This window comes from Bufo bufo, chromosome 3, assembly GCF_905171765.1.
Source record: "Bufo bufo chromosome 3, aBufBuf1.1, whole genome shotgun sequence".
Taxonomy (NCBI): Eukaryota; Metazoa; Chordata; class Amphibia; order Anura; family Bufonidae; genus Bufo; species Bufo bufo.
The window spans coordinates 252,470,303-252,492,055 of NC_053391.1; the positions used below are offsets into that span (position 1 = coordinate 252,470,303).

A 21,753-nucleotide genomic window follows, 5' to 3' on the forward strand; every position below is an offset into this window, starting at 1 on the left:
GCCCTTTAAATGTAGCAGAGCGGACCGGAGCGGCAATGATAATAACTTTTTTTTTTTCACAGAAAAGTCTTTTGTCGCTAACGGGGCTCCCTCCGGTGCCCTGGCAGGGGTCGGGAACGTTCCGGCAAGGTAAATAGCAGAGCCGGCAACAGTTTTAAGTTGGTACTCACTCCGGTGGTGCTCGCTCCAAGTCTCGCGAGATGCGTGGCTACGGGCGTCGGACGTCCTGCGTACAGCGTCAGCAGGTGGGCGCGGCCTCTCGTAGCTCCGGGACTCAGGTAGGCGGCACCTTTTTCTCCAGACAGGGCGGCGTTCTTCCTCCTCGCCGGCTGGGTGATAACTCCGCCTGGTTCTTTTCGCGCCAAAGTCCTCTTTTTCGCGCCAAACAGTTCACCGGGCGCACTTGTAATCCACCTCAGGTTTAAGTGGCAAAATGGCTGTCTATTCACTGACAGCAAGCGGTGGCTCAAATAAGCAGCAAACAGTCCAGAACACACTATCTTCACACCGCTAATGATGACAGTTCTTTGGCCCAATAATTTTGAATAAAACAATAGGGCTTGGTCACTTTAAGGCACTTTTTAGCACACAGTTTTATATCCGCAATGGCGCAGGAATGTTCCGTAAATCCTGTTCGTGACGCCAATTTATGCAGCACGCCAGACCTGCAGGGTATAGCGAAGCGAGGTCACGGTTATAGGCAAGCGAGGGTTGCTCACTGTATTGGAGAACCCTGGGCAGGCATGCGGCAGTGAAGGAGAGGTAGACACAGTTCCTCCTGGGCACACTCTGTATATAGGGACCAGGCCTGATGGTGGATGAGGTGCCCTGGATGTTACAGGTATTTTTAGTGCCTGGGGCAAGGTCCCTGTTGGATTCGTGACGCCAGTGCCTGTAACGGTGGCACACCGATTTATAGGAGGAATAACTGAGTACTCAGTGGATAAACCAAACGTTGCTTTACTTGGTGAACACAGTCCAACTTTGTACATACAGTTACAGGTGATTGTGATGATAATGCAGTCCCTTGAACAATACTTCACAAGCAGGTAGACTTTGAATAATGGCAGGTATTAATCATGCAAGATACTTGGAGGGCACAACGGTTAATGCTTTGCAGTGCAATGCTGCTCTATCCCCTTCAGCTGTTCTAGCTGGCTGGATCCCAAGGCCCGGATGCCTAAATGCTGGCTTTAATCCTTGGTATATAAATCCTCTCTCCAGTATTGGCGCTTGCTGTACTTTATAGAACCTCTGCCCATCAGGGTACTTATCTGACTTGTATTATCCTTGCTTGGTTGGGAAGCTGCAGGTTTCTCCCAGGAGGTGCTGTCCTGCAACTGGGGTGTCTCTACTGAGATAATCCTAGCCTCAGGAGCTTCAGGTGGACGAAGTAACTCTTCTAGTCCCCTGGAATGAACTAACCCTCCCCTGTCTGGGCCTTCCTATATATATCTAGGGCTCTCTATCTCCCTCTAACGTCTGGGAGGCTAAACTACACCCTGACAGGCCTGACACCCAGCTAACACAGGGAAATGCATACATATAACATTACAGGTAATAACAACACATTAACCCCTTTTGTGCAGTGCCCACCTTAACCTAGTGGGACACTACATACAACCACGCTATAACGTTGCCCGTCCTCGGCGCAACATGGAGGGGCCCAGCCCGGCTGGATACTGCAGCCTGAAAGACAAAATGAGAACCGGCATACATGGCAAATATCACAGCAACAATACAAACATTAAACTGAAGGAATGGTGAAAAGGGGCGTCGTTCTCTTCTCTCAGGATAATGGAAGGGAACAGGGGCGCTGACCTGGTGCAGCGTATCAATAAACCAGGATAGTCCATAAATGCAAATTGTCCATAATATAACAGTAGAACAATATAAAACGATGTAAAGTTCTTGGAGGCTCAAGGAACAAATATGAGTCCGTACCCAGGCTTACAACAGAGTTAAACAGGGGTTTCCCGTGAGGGGCTACCTGGGCTCATGATGTAGTCCTCAAACCTCACAGGCGGGTGCCCCCTGGTAGAACGGGTAGACCTCCTTAGTGGCGGAGATTCTTCCTGCCTGGACTCCGGAAGGTCAAGGGAGCTCACTGCCTCTGGAACTTCTTCAGGAGCTCTTGGAGGTGAAGTCTCCTGAGACGGGAGACCAACAGGAACAGGAGCAGGAACCAACAAATTCAGCCAAGGCGTGAGGGCCCAGTGGAGCGTCTCTTTATCATGGATCAAGTTCTCCACAGCCTGCATAGGGTCCATAGGTGGAGCCGGCAATTCCTCCTCAGCAGGCTCAGGCTCCATCTCCTCCGCCGCTGGTTCTCCTTCAATACAGGGCTTGAGGCGGTTCCGGTGAACAACTTGGGGACCTTTTCCTTCTCTGGAGACCTGGTATATGTGGGCTGCAGCATTAGGTATGGCAGTAACCAGGTAGGGAATCCTTTCCCATTTGCTGTACAACTTGCTGGTCCGGTGGTTGTTTTTCAACCAAACCTTGTCTCCAAGAGCCAGGGGTCCCGCATGGGCAGTCTGGTCGTAGTCTTTTTGCTGGCGTTCCCGGACATTCTCCATGCGTTCTTGCACAATCTCCTTGGCATTAAGAAGACGCCTCTGGTGCTCCACTACCCAATCAGTCCTGGGCAGTGGGTTGATCACATCCGGCACTTGTACCCCCAGGGAGTGATCCGCAGGTAATCTCCCTTGTCGCCCAAACATCAGGTAGAACGGGGTGTAACCGGTGGAACAATGGATGGTGTTGTTATAAGTGTACATCAGTTGTGGCAACAGAGTAGGCCAATCACCCCTCGTATCAGGGGGTACTGCTCTCAGCATTTCAATGAGAGTCTTATTCATCTTTTCACAGAGTCCGTTACCTTGCGGATGATAGGCGGTGGTCCGGACTTTCTGGCAGTTGTGCAGCAGGCACATCTCATGGAACAGCTGTGACTCAAACGCAGACCCTTGATCGGTGAGGATCCTTTCTGGACAGCCGTAGGGCAGAAGGAAATGTTTCCAGAACGCCTCCGCTGTAGTCTTGGCTGTCAGGTCTTTCACAGGCACTGCTACGACAAACTTGGTGAAGTGGTCAATTATAGTCATGGCATATGTATACCCAGAGCGACTCGGCTCCAACTTCACATGATCAATCGCGACAAGTTCTAAAGGAGCTGTACTTACAATAGGATGGAGAGGCGCCCTCTGGTCATGGCATTCAGTCCGCCCCACAGCACAGGCAGTGCATTCTCGGCACCATTTCTCGATATCTTCTCTCATCCCAATCCAATAGAATCTCCTCCGTATAGTGGCCTCAGTTTTTTGCACCCCGAAGTGTCCGGACTGGTTGTGGTACATGTCCAGTACCAGGCTGGCATCCCGACGTGGCAGGAGAATCTGGTAGACTCTATCACAGGACACTGGATCCAGACTCCTTCTGAGCAACAAGCCTCTTTGAAGGAATAGTTGGTGGCGATGTCTCCACAGTCTTACTAGTTCTGGGTCTGCACTCTTCCTCCGGATTCTCTCAGGGATTTTCCCACTGGTAAGGAAGTCCAGCAGTTCACCCAGGACTCTACTTTCGGACTGGAGCTTAATCCATCTTTCTTGATTGCCTCCGGACTCAGGATCATCTGAGGAGGGAAGATCAGCAGCAGGGAGATTTTCAGTACGGATATTATCCTGCTGGGCGAACTTATTGTAGAACGCAGGCATCTCCACTTCTTCCCAGGCATCTTTTAGATCATCTGGGGCCTCTGTAGTGGGAAGCCACGACAGGGCATCAGCATTATCATTGGAGCGGCCTGCCCGGTACTTCACAGTAAAGTCATAGTTGGCAAGGCGGGAGGCCCATCTTTGCTCCAGTGCCCCTAACTTGGCCGTGTTCAGATGCGCCAGGGGATTATTGTCCGTGAAGGCAACAAACGGTGTGGCAGCGAGATAGTCTTTGAACTTTTCAGTCACAGCCCACACTAAGGTAAGAAACTCCAGCTTGAAAGAACTGTAATTCTGATCATTCTTTTCAGCTCCCTTCAGGGATCTGCTGGCGTAGGCAATTACCCTTTCTTTGTTGTCTTGCACTTGAGCCAACACGGCCCCCAGGCCTCTTTTACTGGCATCCGTGTAGAGGAGGAACGGCTTCTGATAATCTGGGTAACCCAGAACAGGGGGTTCAGTCAACTTCTTCTTTAGGATTTGAAAGGCAATTTCCCGTTCTTGGTTCCATTCCACAGGAATAGGGGTTTTCGGGCTCTTCTTTGGATGCCCCCTCAACAGTTCCTGGATGGGATCCGCAATTTGTGCGAAGTGCGGGATGAAACGCCTGTAGTACCCTGCAAAACTGAGAAAGCTTCTCACCTCTTTCACGGTCGTTGGAGTAGGCCAGTTTCGGACAGCAGCCAGTTTATCAGGATCAGGCTGTATTCCATCGGCACTGACAACGTGCCCAAGGTATTTGACCGCTGGTTTCAGCAGGTGGCACTTGGATGGTTTGATCTTGAGGCCATATTTAGCAAGAACTTGAAACACCTCACCCAGGTGCTTTAAATGGTCCTCATACGTCTTGGAATATACAATGACGTCACCCAGATATAAGAGTACAGTCTCAAAATTCCTATGGCCTAAACAACGTTCCATCAGCCTCTGGAACGTTCCTGGAGCGTTACACAGTCCAAACGGCATATAATTGAATTCAAACAGGCCCATAGGGGTAGTGAAAGCAGTCTTTTCTCGATCTTCTGGGGCCATGGGTACTTGCCAGTACCCACTGGTTAAGTCCAAGGTAGAGAAATAGGCTGATGACCCCAGAGCAGTCAAGGACTCCTCAATGCGTGGCAATGGATATGCATCTTTGTGGGTGATTTGATTAATTTTCCTGTAATCCACGCAGAACCTTATGCTGCCATCTTTTTTTCGGACAAGAACTAGGGGCGCAGCCCAGGGACTATGGCTGTCCCGAATTATATTAGAGTCTTTCATCTCTTTTATCATTTCTTTCACAGACTGATAGGTAGTAGGTGCTATGGGTCTGTGCCTCTCCTTAATAGGAGGATGAGAGCCAGTGGGTATGGTGTGTTTGATTACACTGACCTCTCCGTAGTCCGTGGAGTGCTTGCTGAAAGCCTGGTGGTGCTCCTTCACCAGCTTCAGGACTCCCTCTATTTGCTCTTTTGGGGTGGATTCGTTCCCCACATGTAATTCTTCCCACCAGGATGTTGTAGGGGTGCTGCTGCTCTGTGTGGTCTGGAACGCCTCCGTGGCAGGCAGACGGATCACATCCTGGAAAGACACTTGAAAAAGCTGAGCAACGGGGCAGTGTTTAAGGAGAGTAACGGGATGATCACCAAAGTTAATTAAACGGACAGTCACTTTACCTTGAGACACAGTCACCATGCTCTTGGCTGTCCGTACGAAGGGATGATCTTCAAAGGGAATAGGTTCCACTAGGGCTTGATAGTCCTGGCCCTGGATCCCTAACACCGCACGGCACCACAGGATGATCTGGGAATTTGGAGGCAGAATTACCGGCCGGTTATCCCGGATCCGGACAGTGCAAATTTCTCCTTTCTTGTTGGCAAACTTTTGTTGAGCACTCAGCACACTAATAGTCTTTTGGATAACTCTTCTGGAAGCAGGTGAGGCTGAAGATATAGTTTGATTTAAGGCGTCAAGCACTTCAGAGTAACAATTTTTCAGAACGTTAGTCCCTAAGATCACAGGGTGTCCTCCTTTATCTCCTGCTTGTATCACAATCACGCCTTGCTGTGGCAGGGTGGCTTCTCCCACTTGAAGGGTAGGTTCCCAATACCCATGCACTTTCACTGGCTTACCGTTGCTGGCAATGATATCTAGCCAGGACTCTGGTGGCTGGGTGAGAAGACTTGGATCCCAGAACTTGTCAAAGGCAGGCCGTTGAATGGTGGTGACCTGTGACCCAATGTCCAAGAGGGCTTCAAAGGGTATCCCGTTGATGCATATATTAATTTTTGGACGGGATCCTACATACTTAGGCATCCAGCTTGGATCCTTTGGACCTACTGTTCTACCTTCCGAGGGGCGGTCCTCTGCCTCAGGGGTTGCCCGTTTAACTGCCAGCACATTGATTCAGTATGTCCATATTTCTTGCAGTGGTGGCAGACAGGCTGTTTTCTACTTCTGGGCCGATACCTCGGTCGCCCATCAGGCTCTTTTGGGTATACGTCTCCATATGCAGGTGGGAGCCTTGGAGGAAGAGGACTTTTATCTTCTAGTAATAATGGTCTCTCCCATTCCTCTATCTTTTTGCACACCTTCTCTAGACTTAGAGTAAGGTGGTTCACTTGCTCCATGAGGGCTGCCACTACGTCTGTAACTGGAGCTTGGGTCGCCTGACTGACTCCTGCAGGTCCCATATTAACAGTCTTTGGTTGGCAAGCCTGGGGTTCATAGGAGGCTGCCGGCCCTGGAGCAGGGTTCTGGCCCAATATACTGATGGCCAATTCTTTAAAGTCCAGAAATGCACAGTGGGGGTGTTGAGCTGACAACATGCGTAGCTGGCCCTTTAAATGCTCATTACTTACGCCTGCAATGAATTGCTCTCTAAGAGTCCGGTCCTGGTCCTCAGCTTCTTTAGGATCCACTTGGACTACAGCTCTCAGTGTCTCTTGTAAGGACAGGGCAAAATCACGGAGCGACTCCCCAGGTTGCTGCTTTCTGCTGAAGAAACGCATTTTAACTTCTGACACCGTTCTGGCCTCAAATGTGGTGCCCAAGCGATCAAAGATCTGTTCCAGGCTACTTTTCTCAGAGCGGGGCCACGACATGACTTCCCTGCGGGCGGCCCCTTCCAACTGAGCTAGGAGGATCTCCATTTGCTGTTCGGCATTTATGGGGTAAAGCCGGAACAAGGCCAGTATCTGTTCCCTAAAGTCCTTTAACTTATGGGCTTCCCCTGAATAACGTGGGAACCAGGGGGCCCCAAAATAGTACGGCATCATGCTTGGCGGTGCCGCGGCGACAGGGGCCCTAGGGTCGGCTGGGGATACTCCAGAAGGCACGACTGGGGCCACCTGTCCGATTTCCTCAGGTGTGGACATGGCGTTGCTAGGTGAGTATGGCCCTTTAAATGTAGCAGAGCGGACCGGAGCGGCAATGATAATAACTTTTTTTTTTTCACAGAAAAGTCTTTTGTCGCTAACGGGGCTCCCTCCGGTGCCCTGGCAGGGGTCGGGAACGTTCCGGCAAGGTAAATAGCAGAGCCGGCAACAGTTTTAAGTTGGTACTCACTCCGGTGGTGCTCGCTCCAAGTCTCGCGAGATGCGTGGCTACGGGCGTCGGACGTCCTGCGTACAGCGTCAGCAGGTGGGCGCGGCCTCTCGTAGCTCCGGGACTCAGGTAGGCGGCACCTTTTTCTCCAGACAGGGCGGCGTTCTTCCTCCTCGCCGGCTGGGTGATAACTCCGCCTGGTTCTTTTCGCGCCAAAGTCCTCTTTTTCGCGCCAAACAGTTCACCGGGCGCACTTGTAATCCACCTCAGGTTTAAGTGGCAAAATGGCTGTCTATTCACTGACAGCAAGCGGTGGCTCAAATAAGCAGCAAACAGTCCAGAACACACTATCTTCACACCGCTAATGATGACAGTTCTTTGGCCCAATAATTTTGAATAAAACAATAGGGCTTGGTCACTTTAAGGCACTTTTTAGCACACAGTTTTATATCCGCAATGGCGCAGGAATGTTCCGTAAATCCTGTTCGTGACGCCAATTTATGCAGCACGCCAGACCTGCAGGGTATAGCGAAGCGAGGTCACGGTTATAGGCAAGCGAGGGTTGCTCACTGTATTGGAGAACCCTGGGCAGGCATGCGGCAGTGAAGGAGAGGTAGACACAGTTCCTCCTGGGCACACTCTGTATATAGGGACCAGGCCTGATGGTGGATGAGGTGCCCTGGATGTTACAGGTATTTTTAGTGCCTGGGGCAAGGTCCCTGTTGGATTCGTGACGCCAGTGCCTGTAACGGTGGCACACCGATTTATAGGAGGAATAACTGAGTACTCAGTGGATAAACCAAACGTTGCTTTACTTGGTGAACACAGTCCAACTTTGTACATACAGTTACAGGTGATTGTGATGATAATGCAGTCCCTTGAACAATACTTCACAAGCAGGTAGACTTTGAATAATGGCAGGTATTAATCATGCAAGATACTTGGAGGGCACAACGGTTAATGCTTTGCAGTGCAATGCTGCTCTATCCCCTTCAGCTGTTCTAGCTGGCTGGATCCCAAGGCCCGGATGCCTAAATGCTGGCTTTAATCCTTGGTATATAAATCCTCTCTCCAGTATTGGCGCTTGCTGTACTTTATAGAACCTCTGCCCATCAGGGTACTTATCTGACTTGTATTATCCTTGCTTGGTTGGGAAGCTGCAGGTTTCTCCCAGGAGGTGCAGTCCTGCAACTGGGGTGTCTCTACTGAGCTAATCCTAGCCTCAGGAGCTTCAGGTGGACGAAGTAACTCCTCTAGTCCCCTGGAATGAACTAACCCTCCCCTGTCTGGGCCTTCCTATATATATCTAGGGCTCTCTATCTCCCTCTAACGTCTGGGAGGCTAAACTACACCCTGACAGGCCTGACACCCAGCTAACACAGGGAAATGCATACATATAACATTACAGGTAATAACAACACATTAACCCCTTTTGTGCAGTGCCCACCTTAACCTAGTGGGACACTACACTTGCGCCATGGGAGCTAAAGGAGGCCGTCCAAAGCAGCAGGGGGAGGGGTGAGGACCCCATATGACCCTATATTACCGGGGAGACCAACAATCCCGCCCGGCTTGCTTAGCCCTAACGCCATGGAACAGAAGCTGGGAAGGGGGGGGGGGGGGGGCGTTGACACAGCGCAGCACCACAGACATCACAGGATGGGTGGAAAGAAACGGCGCACACACGCGGGAAGCTGGGGGATAATAAAAGTCGGGGGGGGGGGGGGGGTTAGGAGGAACGGCGAGCAGACCGCTGGACCTTTGCTGAAGCGCTGGAGCTGCATGTATACTGCAGCAGCAGCTGCACAAAGCCCCAGAAGCAGGCACAGGGGAGGAGGATGGCAGGGTAGAGCTCAAGCTGCTCTAACAGAGCACAGCTTAACCCTCCCCTCCTCATGTAACTCACCAGGAAGCAGCTCAAAAGGGCAGAACGCCTGTGGACTCCTGGTGTGGACAGAGCAAAGGGGTATGTCCATACCAATCTGCTTCCACTTGCAAGAGGAAGTGACCAGGACAGAGAGAAGGTATATGTGACCTTCAGGATTTCCTGCACTGCCCCCATCCTGTCTAAGGAGGTTCCCCAGTGATTAACCCGTAATGACCCTAATCTGCAACCTACTTAACCATTACTGAGACGGGGCCAGACCCTCAAGGTATTCAAAACTGATTTTACAAACGTCGTTAACCCTTTAGGTGCTCCACAAGAATTAATGGAAAATAGAGATACAATTTCAAAATGTAACTTTTTTGGCAGATTTTCCATTTTAATATTTTTTTTTTTAGTTACAAAGCAAGGGTTAACAGCCAAACCAAACTCAATATTTATGGCTCTGATTCTGTAGTTTACAGAAACACCCCATATGTGGTCGTAAACCGCTGTACAGGCACACGGCAGGGCGCAGAAGAAAAGGAATGCCATACGGTTTTTGGAAGGCAGGTTTTGCTGGACTGTTTTATTTGACACCATGTCCCATTTGAAGCCCCCCTGATGCACCCCTAGAGTAGAAACTCCATAAAAGTGACCCCATCTAAGAAACTACACCCCTCAAGGTATTCAAAACTGATTTTACAAACTTTGTTAACCCTTTAGGTGTTCCACAAGAATTAATGGAAAATAGAGATACAATTTCAAAATTTCACTTTTTTGGCAGATTTTCCATTTTAATATTTTTTTTTACTTTTACAAAGCAAGGGTTAACAGCCAAACAAAACTCATTATTTATGGCCCTGATTCTGTAGTTTACAGAAACACCCCATATGTGGTCGTAAACTGCTGTACGGGCACACGGCAGGGCGCAGAAGGAAAGGAATGCCATACGGTTTTTGGAAGGCAGATTTTGCTGGACAGTTGTTTTTTTACACCATGTTCCATTTGAAGCCCCCCTGATGCACCCCTAGAGTAGAAACTCCAAAAAAGTGACCCCATTTTAGAAACTACGGGATGGGTTGGAAGTTTTGTTGGTACTAGTTTAGGGTACATATGATTTTTTGTTGCTCTATATTACACTTTTTGTGAGGCAAGATAACAAGAAATAGCTGTTTTGGCACAGTTTTTATTTTTTGTTATTTACAAGATTCATCTGACAGGTTAGATCATGTGGTATTTTTATAGACCAGGTTGTCACAGACGCGGCGATGCCTAATAGGTATACTTTTTTTATTTATGTAAGTTTTACACAATGATTTCATTTTTGAAGCAAAAAAAATCATGTTTTAGTGTTTCCATAGTCTGAGCCATAGTTATTATTTTTTGGGCGATTGTCTCAGGTAGGGGCTCATTTTTTGTGGGATGAGGTGACGGTTAGATTGGTACTATTTTGGTGGGCAAACGCCTTTTTGATCGCTTGCTGTTGTACTTTTTGTGATGTAAGGTGACACAATTTTTTTTATTTAGTACAGTTTTTATTTTTTATTTTTTACGGTGTTCATCTAAGGGGTTAGGTCATGTGATATGTTTATAGAGCCGGTCGATACGGACTCGGCGATACCTAATATATATACTTTTTGGGGGGGAAATGACATTTTTGTTTATTTTTACTTTAAACTTTTAATTTTTGGGGGGGAAACTAAATTTTTTCTACTTTTTTTCACTTAATTTTTTGTCCCACTTTGGGACTTGAACTTTTGTGGGTCTAATCCTTTACAATACATTCCAATACTTCTGTACTGTGTGCATTACTCATACAGCTTCTGGCGTGTGAGATCCAGAGGGCTGGATCTCACAGGCACGTCACAGGAAGGCAGTGCGATGCCTTCCTTAGACATCGCGCTGCCTTCCATGCCATCGGGTCCCCCCTACAGCCGCATGGGGACCTGATGGCACCGCTCGCCGCCGCAATAGGTAAAAGCCGCAAACTGCAGGTCTGAATTGACCTGCGGTTTGCGGCGATCCCCGACATGGGGGGGTCACGGGTCGACCCCGGGCATTTAGCTGAGGTGCCTGCTCAATGATTCGAGCAGGCACCGGCTTCCGATCACCGCCTGCAGCACGGCGGTGATCAGAAATACACAGGGCATACAGGTACGAGCTGTGTCCTTAAGTACCAGGACATAAGGGCGTACCTGTACGCCCTGTGTCCTGAAGAGGTTAAGGTCGTTCTTCATCAACATCCATTGAAGTAATTATTTCTGAGGATAGCTGCAATTTTGGAATATATTCCTTCCATTCTGGGCTGTGGTCACATGACTAAGTCCATGCAGCTCTTTCTCATTTCTTTTGATGTTATGTCCATGGGTGTGTCAAAGCAGTTATAGGGGAGTGTCTATGTAACTAGCTGTGTGAGAGGAGCTGGAAACTATCTGGCGTTATTAGGGCAGTGCTGAAGCTGTGGCAGAGAAGGGAGAAGTACATCATGGTTATGGTTAGGTACAGCAACAGCAAGTGCTAAATACAGGATGTAAGACAACCAGAAAAATCCTTTAAAGAGGACCTTTCACTTGTAAAAACATTGTGAACTAAGTATGCTGACATATAGAGCGGTGCCCGGGGATCTCACTGCACTTACTATTATCCCCGGGCGCCGCTCCGTTCTCCCGTTATGCCCTCCGGTACCTTTGCTCTGTAAGTTATAGAAGGCGGTGCCTTCCCTTGTCCTGTGGGCGTCTCCTTCTCCTAGGCTGTAGCGATGGCCAATCGCAGCGCACAGCTCACAGCCTGGGAGAAAAAAACCTCCCAGGCTGTGAGCTGTGCGCTGCGATTGGCCAGCACTGCAGCCTAGGAGAAGGAGACGCCCACAGGACAAGGGAAGACACCGCCTACTATAACTTACAGAGCAAAGGTACCGGAGGGCATAGCAGGAGAACGGAGCGGCACCCGGGGATAATAGTAAGTGCAGGGAGATCCCCGGGCGCCGCTCTATATGTCAGCATACTTAGTTCACAATGTTTTTACAAGTGAAAGGTCCTCTTTAAGTCATTCAGGTGTAAACTTGCTTTTGCAACAGGGGTTGTCTTATCTTGCTGTTACTAAGGCGAGATGAGACACAGTCCCAATCACCTCCTGGCCAGGTAACAGCAGAGCGCGTTGGCTCTCGTTGTTACAGTAGCTCCCATTTTGGTGCTTGAGCGCTCTGGAAACGGCGCAGCACAGAAAGCTTTGCATCTTCCCTAACTCAGAAACAGTATAGCTGTGCTACGCTGTTTCCGTAGCTCTCATGTACAGCAATGGGAGCTGCTGAAACAGTGAATGCCAGCACGTTCTGCTGTTTCCTGGCTGACTTTAAGTCATTCCCTTGCTATATAATTCAATTGTGTTTTAACATTTGGACAGTTGACCACACAACCATATGATTTTCCAGGTTCTAAGGCAGTACCCCCATATAATCACACAAATATGGCCATAACTTGTTCTGTGATAATCTTGACAAAACATTAACCAATATATCTCTGCCTATAGATGGTCCTTGGGAAGTTCTAAAGAGAACATAAACATATGAATACCCGAAACAGTGTATATTCCCATGTACACTATGGGTATTTAAATTCCCATAGTGGAAGGTGCTATAATAGACTTACTCAAGGAATATCTAATAATTTACAATTTGCTACAATATGATGTATAGAGTAATGGAGACAACATTTTAAAGTCATGACTTAAAGGGAATCTGTCATCTCCTTCAAGCCCTGTGGAGTAAAGTAATATGAGTATAGAACACCTGCCACTGACATCTGACCAGTCATTTGTCTGTGAATAGTTCTCCTGTTGTGTGCTTGTAAACCAGCTCTGAAATCAATAAGATGACCATGCACACATAATGGAGAGGGACTGTATTCCAGGGGTGTACTGCAGAGGGACAGTCATGAACAGTGGTTATGGGGCTCAGAGGAAGGGATGCCAGAACTGAAATCCTTCTTCTGTCCCCAACATGTGAAACAGTACATTTTCCTGTGTAAGTAGATTATAGCTTCCATTGCAGTCAATGTTAGCTGTACAAATTCCTATATATTGAGAACCCCCTCGTGATGACTGCAGCCAGCCAATTTTATCAAGGAAGCTGGAGTTTTATCAATGTAGTTATGCCAGTCTGGTGTAAATACTTTGATAAATATGGTTTTCACATTAAACTCCATATTTCCACTTTTTCCATAGAAGTCAGATAATGTCAGTGAGGCAGAGAGTATTTTTTTTTATTACATTTTAAAAAAAAAATATATATATACTTTTAAGCTTAAAGGGATTGTCTCCCTTCAGCAAATGACAGCTATCATGTAGAAAAAGTTAATACAAGGCAGTTACTAATGTATTGTGAATGTCCATATTGCCTCCTTTGCTGGCTTGATTTATTTTTCCATCGCATTATACACTGCTTCTTTCAGGGGTTATGTCGATTGGGTGCAATGCAGATAAAAGGTGTGCATACAGTGCCTACTGTATGCACACTTCCACTGTCCTGTCCACCAGAGAGGCCGGTGCTTTTTCCTAAAGTGTCCAAGCACGGCCACCACTGCTGGATTGCAAGGTGGTCATAACCCCTGGAAATTAGGTTTGTATAATTTGTGATTGAAATATTAATAAAGCCTCAATACGTTAGTAAGAGCCTTGTATTAACTGTGTCTACATAATAAATGTCATTTGTTGAAGTGAGACAACCCCTTTAATAAAGCAAATAGTAAATTCATGATGTATGGGCATCACACTTTGGATTCCGCTTTGCCTGGGAGTGTTTGAGGCATGCATACTGGTTGGGGAAAAGGGGGGCCCTAGTTATGCTATGGGACCTATGAGATCTGTGTACATGGCTGGGGTGAGTATTGACATATAAATTACTGATCGAAAGTCAGAGGCACGTGTTTTATACATACTTAATAGGACTAGCGGGAGGTGACAGATTCCCTTTAAGGCAAAACCTACTACCAATGAGTGTGACTGCTGTTAGGCACCAAGATGAAATCCTCAGAGCCATTGTCAAACCTTGTGCTGGTGCAGTGGGTTGTGGGTTCCCCCTGGTGGAGAACAATGTCCGACCTCATGTGGCCAGAGTGTGTAGGCAGTTCCTGGATGACAAAGGCATTGATGTCATTGACTGACCCTCACATTCCTCAGACCTAAATCCAGGTGAGAACCTCTGAGACACACTGTATGCCCTAATCCAGGAATAATAGCATTCTTAATACAGAATGAACTATATGGAGGAGAGGGGCACACCTCATATGATGATCAAATGGAACTGCAGCCAATGCGTTTAGACTATTTATTAGTTACAATAAAATAATATACGGTACCGGAATAGCATAAAATACATTCACTAAAATACAGTTAATACATAAATAACTATCTGTATAAATTGAGAAAGCCAGTATAAGTGTCACTGATATCCAATAAGGTTGGTGAATTTGATGGTATTAAAGTTCAAATGCGCAGTGGTATATGCGCTATATCTCTCCTATTGTCGGGAAATGACTAGCAGCTGTGGCCAGTATGTTGCAATGTGATACAAAGTCTCGTATATTGCTTGCTGTTTGTTACAGCATATCAATTAATGCGATATAATGGCTTGGTGTGTATGAACACACTACTCACTGTTTGAAGCGGTATAATGACCGGTCACTCGTGCTTAGTGTGGCGTCCCACGTGTTGCAGCACAAGAGGCCTCAGTTCCGGTCCGCTCTCGATATATGTGAGTAAGGTACTGTGGCAGGCAAAGAAACTGTCCGTTTTGGACGCCGGGGTATAAATGTTTTGACCCACTTGATTATCGGCGTTACCTTGGTGTCTGTTAGTTTAGACACAAATGGACTTGCATTTCTTCCTGATTGATATGTAGAAAGCGCTCCAGAAAAAATTTCAAATGTTGCGCAGATAATACGCTGCGGTTTCTTACTTGCTTTACATGAGACTTGTGCACAAGTCTCATGTAAAGCAAGTAAGAAACCGCAGCGTATTATCTGCGCAACATTTGAAATTTTTTCTGGAGCGCTTTCTACATATCAATCAGGAAGAAATGCAAGTCCATTTGTGTCTAAACTAACAGACACCAAGGTAACGCCGATAATCAAGTGGGTCAAAACATTTATACCCCGGCGTCCAAAACGGACAGTTTCTTTGCCTGCCACAGTACCTTACTCACATATATCGAGAGCGGACCGGAACTGAGGCCTCTTGTGCTGCAACACGTGGGACGCCACGCCAAGCACGAGTGACCGGAGAATATACCGCTTTAAACAGTGAGTAGTGTGTTCATACACACCAAGCCATTATATCGCATTAATTGATATGCTGTAACAAACAGCAAGCAATATACGAGACTTTGTATCACATTGCAACATACTGGCCACAGCTGCTAGTCATTTCCCGACAATAGGAGAGATATAGCGCATATACCACTGCGCATTTGAACTTTAATACCATCAAATTCACCAACCTTATTGGATATCAGTGACACTTATACTGGCTTTCTCAATTTATACAGATAGTTATTTATGTATTAACTGTATTTTAGTGAATGTATTTTATGCTATTCCGGTACCGTATATTATTTTATTGTAACTAATAAATAGTCTAAACGCATTGGCTGCAGTTCCATTTGATCATCATATGAGGTGTGCCCCTCTCCTCCATATAGTTTATTTACCTACCTAGAAGATTGGGGATATCTTTCTTTTAGGGGGAGCACCCATTCCGTATAATTTGGAGGGTGAGCCAATCCAATCCTACTTCTATTAATACAGAATGCTTAGTAAAATAGGGATAGAAGGGTTAAAAAAAATAATTTACCTCACCTCATCCACTTGTTCGCGCAGCCCGGCTTCTCTTCTGTCTTCTTCTTTGATGACCAGGAGGAAAAGGACCTGTGGTGACGTCACTGCACTCACTGCACTCATCACAAGGTCCATCACATGATCCATCACCATAAACATGCAGGTAAGTACTGCCCTCACTGTAATGCCGTAGCCATGTTGGCTGATGGCATTACAGTGATTGGCTGTTCAGGACGCGTCATCGGGTGCTATATGTTCGGCTCATTCTTAGTCAGGGAAAGCTGTGCTGAGGAAGGGACAGACAGATTAGGAAGTGATTTAAGAATACTATTAACACCAATACTTTTCAGAGACCTAAAAGTCCTTTTAAGGACTATTGTGTGTGGCAGCAGCAATCTATATTTTTAGCGCAACCTGCGCTAAATAGCTAAAACTTTACGGACCCAAAAGTCCTTCTAAGGACTATTGTGTGTGGCAGCAATATTTATTTATAGCGTACAATAGTTAGGCAACTGCAGACAGCGACATTAGCTGCGCCACATCTCCAGTATAAAGTGTGCGCATGCAAATATTATCTGACATCCCGTGTACTTTTTCCGTAGACGGTGTCTGCTGCGGACAGTGACATTAGCTGCGCCACATCTCCTGTGTAAAGTGTACGCATCCCAAAAATATCTGTGACATACAGTGTACTTTTTCTGTAGATGGTGTCCGCTGCGGACAGTGATATTAGCTGCGCCACATCTCCAGTGTAAAGAGTGCGCATCAAAAAATATCTGACATCCAGTGTACTTTTTCAATAGACAGTGTCCGCTGCGGACAGTGACATTGGCTGCGCCACATCTCTTGTGTAAAGTGTACGCATCCCAAAAATATCTGTGACATACAGTGTACTTTTTCTGTAGACGGTGTCCGCTGCGGACAGTGATATTAGCTGCGCCATATCTCCAGTGTAAAGTGTGCGCATCCAAAAAATATCTGACATCCAGTGTACTTTTTCAATAGACAGCAGATAGTGACGTTAGCTGCGCCACATCTCCTGTGTAAAGTGACATTAGCTGCGCCACATCTCCTGTGTAAATTGTATGCATCCCAAAAATATCTGTGACATAGTGTACTTTTTCAGCAGACGGTGTCCACTGTGGACAGTGACATTAGCTGCGCCACATCTCCAGTGTAAAGAGTGCGCATCCAAAAAATATCTGACATCCAGTGTACTTTTTCAATAGACAGTGTCCGCTGCGGACAGTGACATTAGCTGCGCCACATCTCTTGTGTAAAGTGTGTGCATCCAAAAAACATCTGCGACATATGGTGTACTTTTTCAATAGACGGTCTCCGCTGCGGACAGTGACATTAGCTGTGCCACATCTGCAGTATAACGTGTGTGCTTAAAAACTTTATCTGTGACATACAGTGTACTTTTTCAATAGACGGTGTCCGCTTCTGACGGTGACATTACCATTGCCACATCTGCAGTGTAACTTGTGCGCTTCAAAAATGTATCTGTGACAGACAGTGTACTTTTTCCGTAGATGGTGTCTGCAGCGGACAGTGACATTACCAGCGCCACATCTGCAGTGTAACGTGTGTGATTCTAAAATTTATCTGTTAAATACAGTGTACTTTTTTGCGTAGACGCTGCCTACAGTGACATTACCGGTGGTACCTCTCCTGTAGAATGTTTCCTCATCCCAAATACCTGTGACATTCCCTGTAATTTTTCATTAGCCACTGGTGACAGCATTGACATTATCTGTGGAACATCTTCTGTGTGATGTTTCCACATCCCAAATACCTTTTTAAATTTGTTTGCGCATACACTTCCAAATCCTACACTACTGTACTTGTGACAGACTTTCAATCAAATATAACATTTAATATGAAGAAGGCGAGCAGTAAGTGACGGGGCAGTGGCCGTGATGCTGATGTTGCACGCAGACGCCGTGGCCCTGGGCGCGGTGAAACTGTGCCTGCTGTAAGAGCACAAGAAACACACTCATCCACGATACCAAACTTCATGTCCCAGTTTGCACCAAGTCCAGTCTCAGTAAACCAAGAGTCTGCTCAACCCAATCCTCACCCTGATCATCCTTCCTCCCACCATGGAGAGTCTGGGCAAACAGGTGATCCCGCACTCGAATATTGCGAGGAGATCTTTTCAGTGCCATTCCTTGATTTGGCCCTCTCGCCAAGCACGCTTGAAGAGGGACAGATCTTGTGCCTTGATTCCCAAACTCTTGAGCATCCACAATCACAAGAAGATGACGGAGGGGGACGGCAATTACTGTTTAATGAGGTGGATGATGATGAGACACAGTTGCCAATAACTCAACGGCAATTATTGTCTCAAGAGGTTGATGAAGAGGATGAGACACAGTTGTCAATCACTGAGGTAGTGGTTAGGTCAACAAGTCAGGAGGACGAACAGAGTGAGGAAGTGGAAGAGGAGGTGGTGGACGATGAAGTCACTGACCCAACCTGGGAAGCTGGAAAGCTGAGCGAGGACAGCAGTACAGAGGGGGAGGGATCTGATGCACCGCAACAGGCTTTTTTAGAGGGTCAGCTCACTAGCAGGCCCTCGCATATAATGTTTTACAGGGTCAGCTCACCAGCAGGCCTTCACCTACAATCTTTTACAGAGTTAGCTTACCTGAAGGCTCTCGCATATAATTTTTTAGAGGGTCAGCTCACCTGCAGGCTATCACCTACAATGTTTTCCAGGGTCAGCTCACCTGAAGGCCCTCACATATAATTTTTTAGAGGGTCAGCTCACCAGCAGGCCCTCACCTACAATGTTTTACAGGGTCAACTCACCTGAATGCCCTCGCATATAATTTTTTAGAGGGTCAGCTCACCAGCAAGCCCTCACCTACAATGTTTTACAGGGTCAGCTCACCAGCGGTCCCTCGCATATAATTTTTTAGAGGGTCAGCTCACCAACAGGCCCTCGCATATAATGTTTTACAGGGTCAGATCACCAGCAGGCCCTCACCTACAATGTTTTACAGGGTCAGCTCACCAGCAGGCCCTTGTATATGATGTTTTACAGGGTCAGCTCACCAGCAGGCTTTCACCTAAAATGTTTTACAGGGTCATCTCACCTGAAGGCCCTTGCATATAATTTTTTAGAGGGTCAGCTCACCAGCAGGCCCTCGCATATAATGTTTTACAGGGTCAGCTCACCAGCAGGCCTTCATCTACAATGTTTTACAGGGTCAGCTCATCAGCAGGCCCTTGCATATAATTTTTTTAGAGGGTCAGCTCACCAGCAGGCCCTCGCATATAATGTTTTACAGGGTCAGCTCACTGGCAGGCCTTCACCTACAATCTTTTACAGGGTTAGCTCACCAGCAGGCCCTCGCATATAATTTTTTACAGGGTCAGCTCACCTGCAGGCCTTCACCTACAATCTTTTACAGGGTTAGCTCACCTGAAGGCCCTCGCATATAATTTTTTAGAGGGTCAGCTCACCAGCAGGCCCTCACCTACAATCTTTTACAGGGTCAGCTCACCTGCAGGCCCACGCATATAATTTTTTACAGGGTCAGCTCACCTGTAGGCCCTCACATATAATTTTTTAGAGTGTCAGCTCACCAGCAGTCCCTCACCAAAAAGTCCATTCTCACTTTCCAAGAGTCTGGTCAACACAATCCTCACCGCCGGGGGTTGGGTAACTAGTTATCACGGAGGAGTCTCGTTCGTTATCGAAATTAACCAGACAAATCACTCCACCAGTTAAGAACGTCCATGCACCACCACCTATAGAATCGAGAAAGAGCTATCAATCTGTCAATCCTTTCTGTGTCCAGGCCGGGGGAGGTTTCCCGTGTTGAGTAAAATTTTTGGCAGCACTTGTAATTTATATACAACTAAATATACAGGACAGAATGTTTCCTAAAAAAAATTCCTCTAAAATCGATTTTATCTTCGGTTTTGTGCGTATTATTGTCAGTCTGTTAAAGTGGCGTACAACTCGGACAACATCGTTCCCAGCAGCGACCTGGGAGTCCAAGATGCATCCTGACAACCTCCCCATGCTGTTCCAAAATCATTTTGGTGGTGTTTCCATCAATTTATGACCTTTTCCTATGAACCAGGCACCCTCCCCTGGTTCTTCAGAGCAGGGGTGCCTGGTTTAATGCTTTGGTTCTGTCTTTGACTTCCATTGAGCTCAGGTGCTCGGTAGAGCACCCGAGCATCCCGATGTGTTCGGCCTGAGCCCCAGAGCACTCGAGCACAATGGTTCTCGATCAACACTAATAAATGTGGAAAAAATAATAATATCTGAAGGAAAAACCTCAAAGTCTCTCCTAAGATTAAAACCAGGGATCCCTTCATGCAAAACCAACAGCTTAACTTCTAAGCTATAGCATTATCAGATAGAGATGTGTTTTTTCTACAATTATAAGCTATCACATATTACCATGGCATATATGATAATATATTATGTCTGTGAATAAAGCAGTAATATGTAGATTAGCTTTCTGAGCAGATCTCAGTGTGGTGAAGCTATAGTACACAGTGTATATGATATTTACATTCTAGCACACAACTTTAGAACACAGCTCTGCCCCCAGCCTATTATCTAAACCTGTCAATGAAGGGAGAGTGTGCACAGCACAAGGGGTGTTACAAAGCAGTGCTTAGATGATTCAGCTCTGCCTCTTGGTGTTCAAGGTGCTAATCTGCACATGAATAAAAACACAGATTTCTTTGTAGCTGTTTAGCACACAGACAAATGAAAGGTATTGTTTTAATCACCATGATGAGCCCTACCAGGCAATATGTCTGGTTTAATAGGGTTGATCCTGGTGACAGAGGCTCTTAAATTTATTTGAGGAGTGTACTTCATGGTTGGCTTCAAAATAATATTTTCTAAATCTGCTATGTGTTTTTGTTGCAGGTTCCCTTCCATGGTAAGCGCCTTCATTACACCTGTCCCTGCATCCCTAGTCTTGTTTGCTCAAAGTTTCTCAATGGAAAATACCGGTGTTCACTTGATTTTAAGAATATGGACTTTCAATAAAATACATCCCTGGTTTATTCAATATAATGGTAAATTGATTTAACTGCTGTTGTATACGAATTTCAAAGGAGAATATTATGTTGCAATATTCACATTTATGCACTTGCAAGATATATTTTGCAGCTACAATAAAATTTTGCATTTGGTATCCCTACCTGTTGTAGATTGTGTAGCACTCACAACTGTTATATACTGAAATATCCTATTTTTTGTGTGTGTCTTGTGTATACCTGTGTAAGTTGATGCGTCAAACATGGGCCATCCACCATCTTGGCTCCTTCTTTCTCTCTGATGTTGCTGCCTTAACACAATCTCACATACAGCTGTATAGCCTATTTACCATTCCCATTCAGAGGCAGAGGAGATAGAGTCTTATAGCACCCCAGTCTATTCTATAATATGTAGCCTCACAATGCTCTCCCTTGCATAATTATGATCATTTCTATGCCATGATGTAATAGGGCTCACTGCTTTGCTGTTTGATCAAGATGTGCTATGTGGTGGTGGCTTGGGCCTCCCTTATCAAATGAACACGTGTACTTTGCTTGCATGCACAATAGGGAAATGTGTCTGGGTATGTGAGCTACAGACAAGTGTTGCCACCTCTATTTCCTCCTGAATTCGACATTCAGGAGGAAATAGAGGTGGCAACACTTGTCTGTAGCTCACATACCCAGTTTGGTGGTGCATGGGCAGAGCTTCCCCACCACATGCAATTATTAAGCTCCTGCTGCTTTTATAAGTGGTGTGAAGCTGCATCTCATAGGAATACACTGGAATCTC

At 46.5% G+C, this 21,753-nt stretch overlaps 1 protein-coding gene across 1 annotated transcript in view; it reads left to right on the forward strand.

The window, feature by feature from the left end:
- PROK1 (prokineticin 1) overlaps positions 1-20,970 on the forward strand; it is a 72,706-nt gene extending 51,736 nt beyond the window's left edge. The window contains exon 3 of the mRNA XM_040422199.1: positions 20,848-20,970. Within this exon, the coding sequence (XP_040278133.1) occupies positions 20,848-20,970 (123 nt within the window). The remainder of the gene's footprint in view (positions 1-20,847) is intronic.
- The last annotated feature ends 783 nt before the right edge of the window (positions 20,971-21,753 follow it).